Source organism: Calcarisporiella thermophila (assembly GCF_041956535.1).
Source record: "Calcarisporiella thermophila strain CBS 279.70 unplaced genomic scaffold VTP21scaffold_4, whole genome shotgun sequence".
NCBI lineage: Eukaryota > Fungi > Calcarisporiellomycota > Calcarisporiellomycetes > Calcarisporiellales > Calcarisporiellaceae > Calcarisporiella > Calcarisporiella thermophila.
The window spans coordinates 317,732-333,014 of record NW_027192194.1 but is presented as its reverse complement, the minus strand read 5'-3'; the positions used below and the strand labels follow the sequence as shown (position 1 = coordinate 333,014).

The 15,283-nt window shown below is 37.8% G+C and overlaps 11 protein-coding genes across 11 annotated transcripts; 5 read left to right on the top strand and 6 right to left on the bottom strand.

The window, feature by feature from the left end:
- Window positions 1-139: 139 nt before the first annotated feature.
- VTP21DRAFT_8404 (uncharacterized protein) lies at window positions 140-1,531 on the bottom strand (the record flags this gene model as incomplete). The annotated part of the gene is made up of 5 exons (XM_069399251.1): window positions 140-401; window positions 464-611; window positions 671-808; window positions 876-934; window positions 1,002-1,531. 5 exons carry the CDS (start codon window positions 1,529-1,531, stop codon window positions 140-142), a joined length of 1,137 nt encoding a protein of 378 aa, XP_069254686.1.
- Window positions 1,532-1,796: 265 nt separating this feature from the next.
- Window positions 1,797-2,085, top strand: VTP21DRAFT_8403 (uncharacterized protein; the record flags this gene model as incomplete). Its single annotated transcript, XM_069399250.1, has 2 exons — window positions 1,797-1,871; window positions 1,930-2,085. 2 exons carry the CDS (start codon window positions 1,797-1,799, stop codon window positions 2,083-2,085), a joined length of 231 nt encoding a protein of 76 aa, XP_069254685.1.
- Window positions 2,086-2,513: 428 nt separating this feature from the next.
- Window positions 2,514-2,844, top strand: VTP21DRAFT_8402 (uncharacterized protein; the record flags this gene model as incomplete). The annotated part of the gene is made up of 2 exons (XM_069399249.1): window positions 2,514-2,762; window positions 2,836-2,844. The coding sequence occupies 2 exons, from the start codon at window positions 2,514-2,516 to the stop codon at window positions 2,842-2,844; spliced, it is 258 nt and encodes an 85-aa protein (XP_069254684.1).
- Window positions 2,845-2,986: 142 nt separating this feature from the next.
- On the top strand, window positions 2,987-3,810 carry VTP21DRAFT_8401 (uncharacterized protein; the record flags this gene model as incomplete). Its single annotated transcript, XM_069399248.1, has 6 exons — window positions 2,987-3,084; window positions 3,143-3,193; window positions 3,249-3,381; window positions 3,447-3,594; window positions 3,653-3,737; window positions 3,798-3,810. The coding sequence occupies 6 exons, from the start codon at window positions 2,987-2,989 to the stop codon at window positions 3,808-3,810; spliced, it is 528 nt and encodes a 175-aa protein (XP_069254683.1).
- A 115-nt stretch (window positions 3,811-3,925) lies between these two features.
- VTP21DRAFT_8400 (uncharacterized protein) lies at window positions 3,926-5,991 on the bottom strand (the record flags this gene model as incomplete). Its single annotated transcript, XM_069399247.1, has 7 exons — window positions 3,926-4,134; window positions 4,191-4,411; window positions 4,474-4,886; window positions 4,943-5,436; window positions 5,497-5,744; window positions 5,819-5,891; window positions 5,946-5,991. 7 exons carry the CDS (start codon window positions 5,989-5,991, stop codon window positions 3,926-3,928), a joined length of 1,704 nt encoding a protein of 567 aa, XP_069254682.1.
- Window positions 5,992-7,156: 1,165 nt separating this feature from the next.
- Window positions 7,157-7,561, bottom strand: VTP21DRAFT_8399 (uncharacterized protein; the record flags this gene model as incomplete). Its single annotated transcript, XM_069399244.1, has 1 exon — window positions 7,157-7,561. One exon carries the CDS (start codon window positions 7,559-7,561, stop codon window positions 7,157-7,159), a length of 405 nt encoding a protein of 134 aa, XP_069254681.1.
- Window positions 7,562-7,708: 147 nt separating this feature from the next.
- Window positions 7,709-8,179, top strand: VTP21DRAFT_8398 (uncharacterized protein; the record flags this gene model as incomplete). The annotated part of the gene is made up of 1 exon (XM_069399243.1): window positions 7,709-8,179. The coding sequence occupies one exon, from the start codon at window positions 7,709-7,711 to the stop codon at window positions 8,177-8,179; it is 471 nt and encodes a 156-aa protein (XP_069254680.1).
- A 280-nt stretch (window positions 8,180-8,459) lies between these two features.
- Window positions 8,460-10,630, bottom strand: VTP21DRAFT_8397 (uncharacterized protein; the record flags this gene model as incomplete). Its single annotated transcript, XM_069399242.1, has 11 exons — window positions 8,460-8,946; window positions 9,009-9,263; window positions 9,321-9,403; window positions 9,457-9,505; window positions 9,573-9,744; window positions 9,803-9,816; window positions 9,879-10,006; window positions 10,070-10,184; window positions 10,249-10,277; window positions 10,332-10,456; window positions 10,519-10,630. The coding sequence occupies 11 exons, from the start codon at window positions 10,628-10,630 to the stop codon at window positions 8,460-8,462; spliced, it is 1,569 nt and encodes a 522-aa protein (XP_069254679.1).
- A 585-nt stretch (window positions 10,631-11,215) lies between these two features.
- Window positions 11,216-12,106, bottom strand: VTP21DRAFT_8396 (uncharacterized protein; the record flags this gene model as incomplete). Its single annotated transcript, XM_069399241.1, has 2 exons — window positions 11,216-11,847; window positions 11,929-12,106. The coding sequence occupies 2 exons, from the start codon at window positions 12,104-12,106 to the stop codon at window positions 11,216-11,218; spliced, it is 810 nt and encodes a 269-aa protein (XP_069254678.1).
- Window positions 12,107-12,258: 152 nt separating this feature from the next.
- VTP21DRAFT_8395 (uncharacterized protein) lies at window positions 12,259-13,402 on the top strand (the record flags this gene model as incomplete). The annotated part of the gene is made up of 7 exons (XM_069399240.1): window positions 12,259-12,295; window positions 12,360-12,392; window positions 12,454-12,499; window positions 12,559-12,607; window positions 12,684-12,793; window positions 12,852-12,945; window positions 13,007-13,402. 7 exons carry the CDS (start codon window positions 12,259-12,261, stop codon window positions 13,400-13,402), a joined length of 765 nt encoding a protein of 254 aa, XP_069254677.1.
- A 206-nt stretch (window positions 13,403-13,608) lies between these two features.
- On the bottom strand, window positions 13,609-14,897 carry VTP21DRAFT_8394 (uncharacterized protein; the record flags this gene model as incomplete). The annotated part of the gene is made up of 3 exons (XM_069399239.1): window positions 13,609-13,949; window positions 14,008-14,564; window positions 14,617-14,897. 3 exons carry the CDS (start codon window positions 14,895-14,897, stop codon window positions 13,609-13,611), a joined length of 1,179 nt encoding a protein of 392 aa, XP_069254676.1.
- Window positions 14,898-15,283: the final 386 nt, after the last annotated feature.

Sequence of the window (15,283 nt, the reverse complement as noted above, 5' to 3'; positions counted from 1 at the left end):
AAGAAATATAAATAAAACGTTCAAAAGTAATTTCTCTGTTCCCCTCACTCTTGTCATAACACCACATCTTTCATGGAGATATTATATTCCACGTGACTCTCTGAGGCTGAAATCAAAATTAGAAAAATTACATTTATTATTATTCCTCTTCTGCCTGCGGCTGCGGAGTTTCTGCTGCGTTCTCTGGCTGCGATAATGAAGGCTGCTCCTTATTGACATCTTTGGGAGTAGTATTTGTCTTTCTACGCTTCCAAGTTTGCAGATGCACCATCTTTTGATGCTTGATCAGTTGACCTTGAGTAACAAAGCTGCGACGGCAGCCGTCGACCCCACACACATAATTAGGTGTGCCGTGCATATTTTGGATATGTCGCTGTAATGTAGTCGGATCAGCGAAAGCCCTACATTACAAATTGGTTGTAGCTAAGTGATCATCAGAAAAACTTATTCAATTTCATATTACCGAGTACAGTTGGGTTGCATGCACATATACGGTCGTGCCGTGGGGGTTGTTTCCACAGCCGATGAAGCTGACGATTCTAAAATGGATGGAGCCACATTCATCGACATAGATTTACCCGTTGGATCCACAGTCAACGTAGTTGGTTGTGCTAATGATGGTAAACATAAATATAATTCTTGACGAAATATATATATTTTGTTTACTTACTTGTCACCCATCCAGGGACCGTCACCTCCCCGCCCAGTGTCTTAAGCAGAATGCCTTGCCGCTTCCACGTTCGAGGCTTGGCATTTTTGTCCACCTTTATAGTTCCATTTTGTGCCATTGAATCTGAATCTCGTGCTCCTAATAATCTCGGCATCCTTAAAACATTGCTTCTTTAACTTTGACAATATCCTATAATATTCTTTACCATCACTTAGAACCGGACTGGAGTTTGAATCAGGAGCAAAGTTATCCCTGAGAGGAGATCTATCAATTAATAGATGTCGTACATGAGATGAATATGTAAATATGTAGCAATAAAGATATATATTACCCTGCGTGTCCAATTCCCAAAAAAGACTGACCACCTCTGCCCCTACCTCGGCCACGGCCTCTTCCTCTTCCACGTCCACCACGGCTTCCTGGACCGCCCCCACGAGTTCGAAGTGTGGGTGTGCTTGAGTTTTGCTCGGATGTAGCTGCCGAAAGAGGCGGTGGTTCTGGCTTTGGTAGTGGAACAGCAAACCCATTTTCCTCTAGCTGCTTTGTTTCAGTAGTCACATCATCCGCAGTCATCCCCTGTGAATCATTAATTGTACTATTGGAGTGCAATTGATTGGGACTGCGTTTGGCGGATTTATCACCAGTGTTAGATATAATAGGCGATTCCTGATCCTCCTCTAACCAGTCATATTTTCGTCGTTTATCAGGTTTTCTGATCGGTGTAGGTGCGGGAGAGTCGTTAGAGCTCTGTGGAGGTGATTGGGATGAGCGTGAAGTTGAAATGGGATTAGTATCGTATTGTTGTTGTGGTGATGGAGACGATATAGCATCTGTGTTTAAGCGTAATTTAATTTTGGGCATAATTTGAGTTGTGAGAAAAGTGAATGTAGAATGAATAGAGTTCGTTTATTCTTTTAAATAAAAAAAAGAATAACCCTTTGTGAAAAAAGAGTCACTATCGATACTTAAGCCTTTATTTTTTGCCTTCGCTTTTTTTTTTCATAATTTTGCTCTTGACTCTTTCTAGATGATGTACACATTCGAAAATTTTTGTTAGGTGTGAATTTTCAGAATTGCTCGTGGCTTAACTTCTCCAAATTTATGTTTTCGAAATATTAACATTGCAATGCGGTCAGGACTTCAAAATGATGTATTGATTCTTTACAGGGATTGTTGGCGCGCAGCTAGATCTAAACCTCTGGTGTGTATTACTGTATAAGCTCTCTTTATAATACCTGCTAACCAAAATGCTTTATAAGCAATCACGTCCACATTGGTATCAATTTATACGAGAACAGTTTCGACAGCACCAGAACATTCCGCGATCAGATTTTAACACAGTAGAGTACTATGTACGCAGAGGTAGAAGGCAACTCGAAATATATAGTCAACCAAGCATTACTGATATTCATTAGACGATTCCACTTCTCACACGTAAAATAAACTTAGATATTTTAGAATTTATAGCACAGATTGCTTTAAACATATACATTGGTCTAGTTGTTACCCAAGGGTTGTACAAAGACACAGAGAACTCAGCACTTCTCATTTTCGCAATCACACATAAAAAACTATTCTTTCACATCATTTAACTTAATCCTCTAATCCATTTTCTTTGTTTCTTTTGAATTCAGTTAATTAATACCTCTAATTCCGGTGAATAAGATCGTACTTAAAAATGAGACGTACTATATTTTCACTTTTTCTTTTTGTAATTATTTTAACAGCACGATGCTACGCGCAAAACTTTTCAATTTCAAACATAGTCGACATTGTGGAGCCGAAGGGCAATCAGACATTTTCTCTTAACCAGAAGGTTCATATCAAACTCCAGTATTCCGCTATGCTCACCACCGGAGAATATTCAGTTACTGTTGGTGTTATGAATACTACCAGCGATACCAAATTCTTCCGCATCATCAAAGAAGACATCAAAAAGAAGATAACACTGAGTCTTGAGTCTATCACTAAGCAGCCCGAATATGACCTCGACTGGACTATTCCTGGGGATTTTGCTCCTGGAATTTACCACCTAGGAACAGAGGTGACTGTAAATGGAGCAAAAGAAAGTTCAAATATTGGCCTCAGTGCAGTGAAAATTACGATCAGCAATGCGCATAAGTCGACAATAATGTTCACTACTTTACTTTTTACAACTCTGCTAGCAGCGATAATTTTGGTCTAGATAAGAATTTTGGACTTGACGTTTTATGGAGTCGCAATATATTTTTCGAAAACTAGTTTTTAATTATTTAATTTAAAAATTTTCAATAAATCAATATTCCCTTAAAACCTATCATTAGCTCTCTCTTAATCATGTCGAATACACCAACTTCTTCCAGTAACAATGATAGCACATGGTCAAAAAAAAAGACAGGAAATTCACTGACACCTTTAAGTAGTAGTGCTAAGCGGTAATATGTTGTAATACCACCCTGTTTTATCCATTATTGCTTAAATTTTGATTAATAGGATCCAAAAAGAATTGGCTGAGATCAGCCTTGATCCTCCATGTAATTGCAGGTAAAAAAAATTAATTTGGTATGGATTATGAACAAAAACTAATTCTCGAAAATAGCGCTGGTCCAAAGAGCGATAATCTATTTGAATGGGGCTCTACGATATTGGGTCCTTCTGGATCCCCATATGCAGGAGGTGTATTTTTTTTGGATATACATTTTACACAAGAATATCCTTTTAAACCGCCTAAGGTATTTATTATCTTTTTTGTTATGATGACACATTATTGATCAAATTCATTTCGGCTATACATTAGATTATTTTTCGTACACGAATTTATCATTGCAATATAAATAGCCAGGGCCAAATATGCTTAGATATACTTAAAGACAACTGGTCACCTGCGCTTACAATTTCCAAAGTTCTCCTCTCAATATGTTCCTTACTGACTGATGCTAATCCACGTAAATTCATAAAACGACAAGCAATATTATAAATTTCTAACCAGTTTACTAATTCTAGATGATCCGCTTGTTGCAAGTATAGCACATCAATATTTAACAGATCGCGAAGAGCACGATCGCATTGCACGTGAATGGACCAAACGGTATGCATTTTCTAAAGAGGCTCTTAATTATATTCTAAGTTGCCAATGCATTATTTATAGGTATGCGACATAGATTGTATTCATATAATTAATATATAACTTCAATTTGAGCAAATGAAAATACAAACATATAAATATATTTATAAAGAAATCCAATAATAAATAATAACTATCGAAGTAGACATACTTTATGAGCTATACGGAGGTGGTGAAGCAGAATAAGCTTGAGGGTTTGGATCTTCATTTTCGAATGTAGATGTAAATATAAACTCTCGATCACGGATTCGTACATTTATCTTGAGCTCAGTCAGTCCAAAAAACATTTTTACCGTCATCTGTACTCTGTCGCCGTGTTTAAGATCTGGAAAATTAGGCATCTTGATGGGGAACGCAGCAACTATCCGTAATATTTTAGAATACATGTACTAAGCAAAATAATATGTAAAACAGTACCTTTACGGATTGCTGGATGAGTTGTGAGCCGGGGTGTCGGCCCATCTAAATCGCATGCAAAAAGATCACAATCTGTATCATTGGGATAGGTGACTGAATATGTTTTGGTAACACATTCATCGACTCTGACAGGCTGACCTTTGTAACAATAGATAGAAAAGCGATAACGACAGTAGCGATTTCCATCTGCTCTTATGAAAGAATATTCTGCTGGGTCTAGGCTGAAGATTTAAAACATTATCACCGAGATGCGCTCATCCAACTCTAAAAGAAGTATAATTACCCCGGTTCAAAGCGCATAGTTGTTTCAACGCCGTAGGAACGACGTGCAATGCGCTGAGCAATTACTCGAGGATACAGCCCAAACATTACTGCACCACGTACTACAGCAAGAGCTCCCCGTGGTGGCACACCAACCAGACCAACACGGCCTGTCGATACAAACGTATGCTTGACACACTCGTGTAGGTAGTCTGACTGACCAAAACCGCCCACTAGAAAGATAGCGTCCAGCCATTTCGCCTGTCTGAGTTGTTCGTCAATCAACCCGAGAACAGAGTTTATCACAGGATCAAACACCGCCATTTTCAACTCTTGTGCAGTAAGTCGCAACATATTATCTTCTATGCCAATGTCTGCATAGCTTTCACCGTCTTGAAGCATAATCCCAGCTGGAAGATGGATAAAGTGATCGCTCTAGTTGTCAAAATAGATTAAGTATAACGAAATATTTGTATGCAATGAAGGCTTACCTGCCCATCAAAATTCGGCTTAACATCATCCACAAATCGCTGCATCAACTGTTCAAAAACCATCGTTGGCAATCTTCCAAGCCGTGCCAATTTCGACTCAAGAAGTCGACGCATGTTTTCATCTAGAAACGTTGACCCGCAAGAAGATCCGTGGCCTTTGGTAATTTCTTTAAGTGAACGTACTCCAAACTGTTCTTCAATTTCAAAAACAACTAAGTCCACGGTTCCGCCACCTGCGTCGCAGATCATAAAGCGATTCCCGGGTTGAAGGTTGAATTGCTCGCACTTTTTCTCACAGTATAATGCAGCAGCTTCAGGTTCTGATATGAGAAGAAGTCGATCAGGGTGGTCATGCGGGCCCACTAATCCGGCACGTATGGCTGCAAGACGCATGGCTGCTTTCGCACGATCAGACCACATAGCGGGAACGGTTAAGCAGTAGCGAAAATGTTTGTTATCATATGCCCCAAAAGATTTTCGCAATTCACCGAGAACTATAGGTATATATAAAATAAGCTAATAAGTAGTATAAGGAATGAACTGAATTTTCTCACCATAACTGTGAAAAGCTCCAAGATAATCCGAAATAACATCAACGACTGAAAGATGATTTGGTAGTGGCGGTAAATGTAAATTCTCATCGAGGTAAAGTTTAAATTTGCGTAGCATGAGCATGTTTTTTCCGTCGGGAGTAGACATTATATGGCGAGCTCCATGACCCCAACTTTGTAACTGTTTGCTTCCGTGTGGATATATGCTCTGAGATGGTACCTTGGGATAAGGATCGCCACCCTGACGTGGCCTATATATTAAGCAATAAAAAGTGAAAATAAATATCAAAGATTAAAACGATCGTAAAATGATGTGAAATGTTACCATCGTTGTATATCTACCACCTCTTTATTTTGGACAAAGGCATATGAACAGCCGCTATAAGTAGTTCCAAAGTCTATAAATTATTAAGTGAAATGCATCGACTAACATTAGGTCATTTTGTACAGACCAATTCCAATAACTACTGGAAATTCATCATAAGAAGATGAAGACATTTTGCGATTTTGATATATGCTCTAAAGAGAGAAACGAGAAGTGTAAGTTATATGAAAAATAACAAGAGGAGGCACAAATAAACGGCGCGCCTTATTTGCAGTTGGTGTGGCAAAGACGTGACACAGCTTGCTAGTATTTTCGTATTTGAATTCTATACAAGTGGCTCCGCATCTCTAAGCAAATGCTTTACTATTTATGGAAAAATTTAAATTGTGTTGCTACAATTAGAATAAGATTGTTTTAAATATATAGTTTCCTATATGGCCACTTTTGTTCCTACGATATTCGTAAAATTACCCAATGCACTCCTAGATGTATATAAGATATTGATAGCAAGAGTGTCCTTAGGCTTTGTGTGACAGTTTATTTTCTCCGCTTTTTTGTGCATCCTACACTATTCTCTACTATTCTGGCTCAATGCTACAAGTTAACACTGGACTCCGATATTCAGCTTGAAGGTTTATCAGTATTCTTATGTATGGGAGCGATTGTAAGCCTATAGAGTAAGTGCCATGATCGAAAAGGACAAAGAAGGCACTAACAATTCAAGTAAATATACTTTTCAGCGCCCCTGCAAAAGTTGGACTTGTATGAAAATAAGCTGAACCAGTATGACTCTCAGGCGGCCGATCTCCAGATAAAGTATCATATGAAAAATGAAGATAAGCTAAAAATGACAAAACTGGATAAAATATAGGTATCCAGTGTATATTTTTAAAATCATTATACGAAATTATGCAGACTCGTTTCGATATATCCGAACACAGACTCTATTACTATCAATCATATTAGTTAGAAAATGTAATAATCTCTTGGCCATGTTTCCAATTGCAATATTATATAGGTTCGCAAAATCAATCCTGCAAGCATCGTTTATTATATTTCGAATGTCAAATGGAAACTAATTTTTCTTGTCATTTATTGTACATAGATTAAAGAACAAACTTGGTAATTATGTAAAACCTCAACCGCGATTATTCTCTTGATTGCTAGATTTACTAAAACAAATATAATGTATTGGTATAAAAGCGACATGCTCCAAGATTCAAAACGATGTTAACGTATTGAGCATACAAATTTTCATTATATAAGTCAGCTTCAATATTAAGAAATTACAAACAAATTATGAAGGCAAAATCAAAAAAAATCTTTTGCAATGCTTAATCATCCCTGATTATCAAGATATTCCCCTAGTTCTCGGATGTGTGGATCAAGATAGCGTACAATTGCATCCATTTTGGCCTTGATTAGTCCGGGGGATGCTTGGGGTTCTGATACAACACATAGAAAATAAGGGTAAATTCCGGTGACATATACTGTTCCCTTTTCACAAACTGCTGTTAATCTCGTGAGATCATCATGCTTTAGGAAGATGGTGTTGCTATTCCGCGAATAAATATTCCAAAGATTAGCCGCAATGGCTGCGTAAGTTTTAGCCTCTTCCTCTTCTACCAAGCCCGCATAAGTTATAATAGCGCCAGATGTATTAACAAGTATACAACACGTAATACCCCCCGTAACGGCCTGTTGCAAAATTGCTCCAACGGTTTTAATCATTAATAGAGGCATTTTGTCTGACACCTAGATTAACTATAGAAAAAATGTGCTGTATATGACGTTTAATAAGAAAGTACGTCACAAATTAATTCGGTTAGAATCGATAATTTTATTACACTTATTTATCTCTGGCATCATTTCTAAAATCCTATGAATCAAATGTTAAGCTCTACTTCCTGTCGTAGAATTTTGGCAGCATCGAGTGGGCATCCCACCAAAATCGCTCGCAATCTTTTTGCCAGTTCCATATGTAATAAAATTGAATCTAAGGATTCCGATGTTGAAGGAGGAAATTCCAATTTGCGTCCTAGATCTCGCTCCATCGATGCTCCTATTTCTCAAAAACGCGCTCGCCTCATTTATCAGTCAAGAAAGCGTGGTATTCTCGAGACAGATCTGCTACTCTCGACATTTGCTCACAAGTATCTAGACACATTTACTTCTGCTGAATTAGACGAATATGATTCATTACTGGAAGAACCTGATTGGGATATTTATGCTTGGGCAACTGGTGGTAAAAAGATTCCCGAGCAATGGCGTAAGAGCAAAATTCTTACCATGCTTCAGGAGCATACTAAAAATAAAAAGAAGGAATTTTTGCGCATGCCCAATCTAAAGCCTTCAAATTAACTATACATCATGTATATGTTTCAGCTTCAGATTCAAATTGTATAAAAAATTAATAAATATATCTTTATTTAATGAAATTAAGTGGCGAAAATGTTAAATATTCAATAAATAAAAATATAAAAATATTTAAGCAAAATAAAATAGATAAATAAAACAATACATTCATCCTCCACCTGGCAAAATGTATTTTAACAAAGATAGAAAAGGAATAAAAGCATGGAGATAAAAAATAACTCGAAGCAACTGTTGGATTAGTCTCAATAGAGGTAGCAATCTCTAGTTATTGGCCGAGCTTCGTTGAAGATGATGCGTTAAGAATAGATTGTTCATCGGGGGAAGATTCCGAAAGGTTCTCTTGGTTTCGAGGATGTTTTGGTAATTCTATGCTGACAGACTGCTCTGGTAAAGATTCGGACAGAGGAACGTTAACTGTAATATCGCCATTCTCTATCCCATTGACTTTAACTCCTTCGGAACTCATACTACCCAGTTCTCCATCTTCACGACGAAGTGGGATCGGCTGCCCAATTTTAACTAGTGGCAATCTAAGAACTTGATTTTGAATGCTCGTGCGTGTTAAGGTACGTGTCGTAATTTGGGATCCAAGATGGAAGAGCGGAATGGTAACACCATGCACCACAACGGATGCAATTACAACAAATGAAACTACTGGGAAGGTCACGTCTTTTAACCTTTGATTATCAGCAAGTTGCTTTTCGATCACCATCGCGTAATAAATAGCGCCGACTCCAATTGGCCCAAAGTGCCTAATATAATACAAAATATTAAGAGTAAAAAAAATTATACTAATGTTGCTCTATATCTTTACCCGCAAAACAAACTTTCGCGAAAATTTTTTGTGGCAGGGATAAACGGCTTTAAGAGGATCACAATAGGAATACGCCGAAAAAGTAATATAAGAATAGAAAGCACCAATAATCGCCATACGGAGAGATCGATAGCTGCATTTCCAAAGCTTGACCAAGGAATAATGGCACCCAGGTAAACGAAAATGGTCATGTTAAGTAGAGCCTCAATAACTTCTTGAAAGTGTGCATCTTCTGTTTCACGACGAAACCAGTCGCTATTCGAGGCATATAAGAAAACTGCTAGTAAATTTGAAGGTAAAATATATACTTACTCCCATGTAAATACAATTCCTGCCACGAAAACAGAGACAAAGTCGTCGCCATCCATGATACCGATAACACCCATGAGAAATAACTTTAAAAACTGTGAATTTTCTGAGCTAAATATAAGTAATATAGTAGACATACCGCAAGCGCAATAGAAAATACTAAAAAGCTATCTTTGTCTATAAGTTTCCTGTAAAAAATACAAATGAAATGGTCATATATACTTTAAATTTCCAATGGGAATATAGCTCTAATACCTTCTTTCTGATTGCTTTAGTAGTTTTCTCGCTACAAATCCGACTATTCCTCCAATTAGAACCGCCAGGGCTACTTCATATGCCCAAACCCAATAAAACCATTTGGCTATTGCTTCTCCCGCAGGATACCTCTTCAGGTAGACCGTGAGAAAAAGAAGAGGAAGAGCAAAGCCTGTGCAAACATGAAAATTAGTTCCCGTGACAAGAAATGGCGCAAGTAAAGGCAGTACCATCATTAGCACCACTAAAAATATTATATTAATAAATATTTAATCCATGTTAATTGTAAGACTTTCCGTATAATACCTTTCAGCAGAGAGAATATTGCGAACATGAGGTGGAACGTGCTCATCGGCAAATTTCCCTTTTACTATGGAGTTAGCTAGAATAGGATCAGTTGGAGTTATGCAACTGGATATGGCCAATGCTTCGATCTTTTCGAAAGAGTAGAATTTCAGTAAGAAGATAAGTATCAAGTTCGATCATAATACACTTGCCAAATCAAGGTTGGGAATCAATAGCCAAATAAACAAGCCGCTTACAATCCACATATAAACGAGAATGGGTATCAGAAACATCAGGAGCGATTTCCACTCTTTCCAGACATAGTGCCTAAAGCAATGTTGGAAAAAAAAGTCAACTACTTTTTTTTACGGTCCACATATGTTGTGGTTACTTGGGTAGTGCCACTGCGGCAGCCATAACCTAAGACGAGTTGAATTAGAGAAATGGAATGTGATAATTGAATAAATGATATACCTGCACAATTATCACAATTCGAGTGTATTCTTCCGTTATTTCATGCATGTTGTGTGCCCAACTTTGAGGGACGATTAACCCTGCAGCTATCGGGCCAAATATAATACCAAAAGCCAGAGAAACAACTGGTGGAGGTGCTAAGTATTCGAGCACATTTGTCAAAAAAATAATAGCAATTTTTGCTCACATGCTTCCGATAGATAGATCTTTTCTTTGATAAACATAGAAACGAGGCCGAATAAAATAATAAAAGCTCCCACCAGAGCGGTTACCACCTCAAGAGTGGTAATTTCAACCATGATAATAATCTTTTCTCAGTTACTCTTGGATATATCTATTCCTTTTTTCGAATGTGTCTCTGATGTCCCGGGTGGAAAATGCAGTAATGCTGATGCATTAATGGAAAGACTGGAAGCAAAGTAATGAAATGATTGAGCCGAAAATTCTGAGTAAAAAGCAAATTTTGAAAGAGAGCAGTTTATAAATTCTTGACATGGTTACACCACCACGCCAGTGATTTGAGCCTAACGACATATGCCTATTCCTTTCTCAATAGAAGCCCATACCCACGTTTTATCGCTTGTGGTGGCTTTTACAACTTGCAGAAAAATAATAAAATCTGCAACCGAGCGAAAATATTACCCGGGCACTTTATCCCAGCGTTTGATGTTTTCAGTTCAAACTAGGATTTGTTTTACCATTTGCAGTTGATTTTGTAACCTTTATCTGCATAAAGGAAAATGTGACAGTGATTTGTTTGTTTTGTGAAAGGATTGCCCTATAGAACTCTTTAAATAGGTGCATACGTTCAAGGAGAAAACTACTTCATAAATTCTATTTATATCTATATCTACAAGGAAAGAATATCCTAGATATGAAAACGATTATTGTTTGTTAAGCCGAGATTCTAGCTTGGCAAATTCCTGTTGACTAATTGATTCTTCAGGGTCTACCACTTGCTCTACCGACTCAACCTCCGGGATATAATGTTTTAGCATGTTTTCAATACCATTCTTCAGCGTTACAACTGAAGAATCACATGTTCGGCATGACCCTCGAAGCTTTAGCTGTACAACTCCGTCCACAAATCCGCGATACTCAATATCACCTCCATCCTCTTGTATCGCAGGACGAATGCGCGTGTCTAATAGCTCTTTAATCATCTGAACCACTTCGGGATCATCAGGAAGGATTTCAGTATCGGATGGAGCATGTTCTCCATCTGAAAGCACAGGTTGACCGGAACTGAAAAAATCCATGATGGTTGCATAGATATCTGGCTTCATTTGTTGCCAAGGTGCTTCGGGATCCTTCGATACCGTGATAAAGTCAGCTCCAAATAAAACTCCACGCACGCCTTCAATCTGAAAAAGTTTCTTGGCTAATGGGGAACTAGTAGCTGAACGTATATCGAGAAATTCTGCGGTATTTCCTCCTTGAAGAACAGGCACACCAGGCTTGAATTTAAGCGAGTCTTCATTTGGCGTGATCTCGGTTTGAATAAACATTGATCGGACTATTATAAGAGTAAAAATATAAAAGAGATGGGTTTATCAGAGTAGATTTATAAACAAAGATACCATAATCATAATTTTACCTTGATGTGAAATTTTTGGAACCAGGCATCGTGACAAATTCCACTGTTGCCTCAATGCATTGAGCGCACCCGAAGGCGGGTGCGAAGAATAAATATGTAAATAAGCATTGGGATTCGAGATCGATATTATGGGATACCTCGAAGAGCGAGAAATACTTAAAATTGCCGTTCGCCACATGATTTGCAGACAAGCAAAAGAAAAATATATTTCAGTTACTGTTGAATTTGAAAAACAATACTTAAATATAATTAATCTTATTAATTATTAATTATTAACCTCAATATATTGAAAAATTGTTCAGCACCTATATCTCCAGCATCTTTAGAATTATGATGACTGCTGAATCAACAATACCTGCACAAGAGGGTGAATATAATTAAAATGTGATCTTTTTTATTAATGTGATTTATTTAATTCATCAATATTTAAGGATCATCAACTTCCAACTTTTCATGGAAGTCAGGTATTTATAAATTGGTTCAATTTATTGGATCATAACCAACTTAAATGTTTTTACTCCGTAGAATATGACTTGATTCTCTTGAATATTGCAGACACAGACCAAGTAAAGTACGTATTTATTTTCATTTTATATGATGTATACTTATGCTTTGAAATTTTATCGGTAGCACGGAATGGTCCCTTCTCAAAGATATCATTAAAACCAAGTTACGTCAGGTACTTGTTGATTATATTGCATAGTGTTTTTTTTCAAAATATCTATGAATTAACATGTCACAAAAAAATTGTATAGAATATTATCTCTAATGTTCACGGAGATCAACCTACTGGAGAAGGTTCTTCGGGAGAGAGACATGAAGATTACGAAAATAGAATAATCGAATATCTCGAAAACTTTGAAGGGTACTATCCTGTAGTAAAAATTATCTTCGACTAGTGTAATGAATATATTTTTATTAAGGCCACCTTTCACCATACAACGTCTATGCGAACTCCTAATGCGACCGACAGAACATCACAAAACTCTTTTCAAGTATCTTCGAGCTATTGAAAAGGTAATCATCATTTTCAGTTAATTTATATGGTGGATCTAATTTATGTTGGCTCCATTAATAGGTAGTAGCGGTAACCTCTAGTTTTGAAGAGTTTACTACATACACCATGAATGGAGAAGCAAATAAATTCCAGTCATCCGAATCATCACTGGCGACAGAGTCAATGGACATGTGCATTGAACCATCCCTCTCTCCCATCCCATTTTATCGCGGAAAACAAGATCCAGAGGAACAGGAAACAAACGGGAGTGGTAATCATAATGCGGAGGATAACCAATTTATGACTTTGGCAGAAGTTGAAACAGATCCTATCCTTAACCATGAAGATTCAGAGCAAGAAAATCGAACAGATAGCAAATATTCTGAAAATCAATCACAATCTAGCGGTGACGATAAATCTGAGGTAAAGCCTGATGAGAAAATGACAACAGCATATTCAGATATGGATACATCTTAAATTTTTCAAACTCCTTTTATCTTTTTTACCAATCTATTGCTCTTTGTTTGATTCAATTATTAAAGGAACCTCACAAATGCCTTGTTCAACCTTGCTCAATTTAGGAGATTCTAAGAAATGATCTATACAGACTTGTTTATTTTCAATTCTATATGAAAAATTTAAATATAACTAGAGAAACTAAACTAGATAGTAGATCAAACATCTTAAATAAGTGCAAATGCAATAATCATAGAAATCGCGCCAAGGACTGGCTTCACGACACCACTTCCTGATGATACTTTAGAAGGTTTGCCACTCTCGATAGCGCCGGCATCCACCTTGGAGGTGGAGGGAATAATAGAAGCAGATGATGCTGGTGCCGAAGATACTGGAATCTGTGCAGAGGCAGATGCAGTAGCATTGCCTCCTGCAGGATTATAGACAATGTCTTTCTCAGCATATGGATACTGATCAGCCAGGCACTGAGCTACGGGGATGACATTAAATGCTTTTTTCAAACCGGGAATATTACGAATTGCTGCATCAACGGTTCCGGCATAGAGATCTAAATGGAAATAAGCATTAATAAATTAATATGATATGACATGTATAGTAGTACATACCGTGCTCCAAAGAGATAGATCCTTCAGTCATATTAGGGGCATCTTTCTCCCATTGGGTAAAGTTTCCATCAATCCAATTAGGGTCGAATCCTTTCTCTTCGGCCATGCGCCAATCGTCAGTGTCATGATTCCAGATAATAATCTTATAACCGAGCTGCTTAGCAATACCGCGAACACGGTCATCGATATCACCATATGGAGGACGGAAGTAACGTACGGTGACATTGATAGCGGCTTTTATGGCTTCCTCAGTCCACTTGAGTTCAGCAACAATCTCCTCATTGGAAAGCGAAGTCATCATGCTATGCGACCATGTATGAGATGCAATTTGATGCCCGTCCTTATAGGCACGGCGCAATAAGTCGGGGTATTCTTTGACGCGAGAGCCGATTACAAAGAGGGTGGCTTTCTGATTAATCGAATTCAGATAATCGTATAGCTTCGGCGAGAAAGGGGTAGGCCCATCGTCAAAGGTTAGACCCCAGTCACCCTTTTTAGGGCATTTAACTACGTCCGTGTCGTTGCGGGTACATCCGGTGCAAGTCCAAGCACAGAATCTACGTATTTGACTTAGTATAAAGCTGAAACATTCAAAATAATTTTACATACTGATCTTGGCCTTCTTTGCACTGCGGGCCTTTAGCCGACGAAACAGGAGCGTTAGGCAACTTTGAGAAGTCAACTTGCTTAAGCCATTCTGGCTTAGGCTTGACTTTCTGATCAGATACAGGCCAGTCCCCTGGAAGGGGGGCTCCTTGAACTACAGGTGTCTCAGCACCGGTTTTAGGTGCTGCCGCAACGGCCTTATCTTTCTTTGTGTCTTCCTTCTTTGCGGCTTCAGCTCCAGCTAAGAAAATAGCTCCCAAAACAACAAAAGGAAGGACCCTCATATCCACTATTTATGAAATTATATTGAAGAATATAAAAGAATGTGGGAAATTAAAAACGACTAGAGAAAAGTGATTAAGGAATGAAAGAATTAGAAGGGGGAGAGTTCACGAAATCGAAATACTACCGTCTAGCACAATTTATATACGACGGTTTCATCGTAATAAAATCCCCGTGCAAATGCCCCCTCCTAATATGACGCTGAGCTTTGTCCACAACCTATTGTTGACTACTAATTTGGAAAAGTTTATATTACATGGAATATCAACCATAGTTTATCCGAGCCAAGAAATGTCACAAAAACTCGCTCAATTCAAATCCATAAACTTAAGCCCTGTTGGTATTCTCCGCTCCGCTCGTGATATTTCAGCTGAATCATTCTAATAAT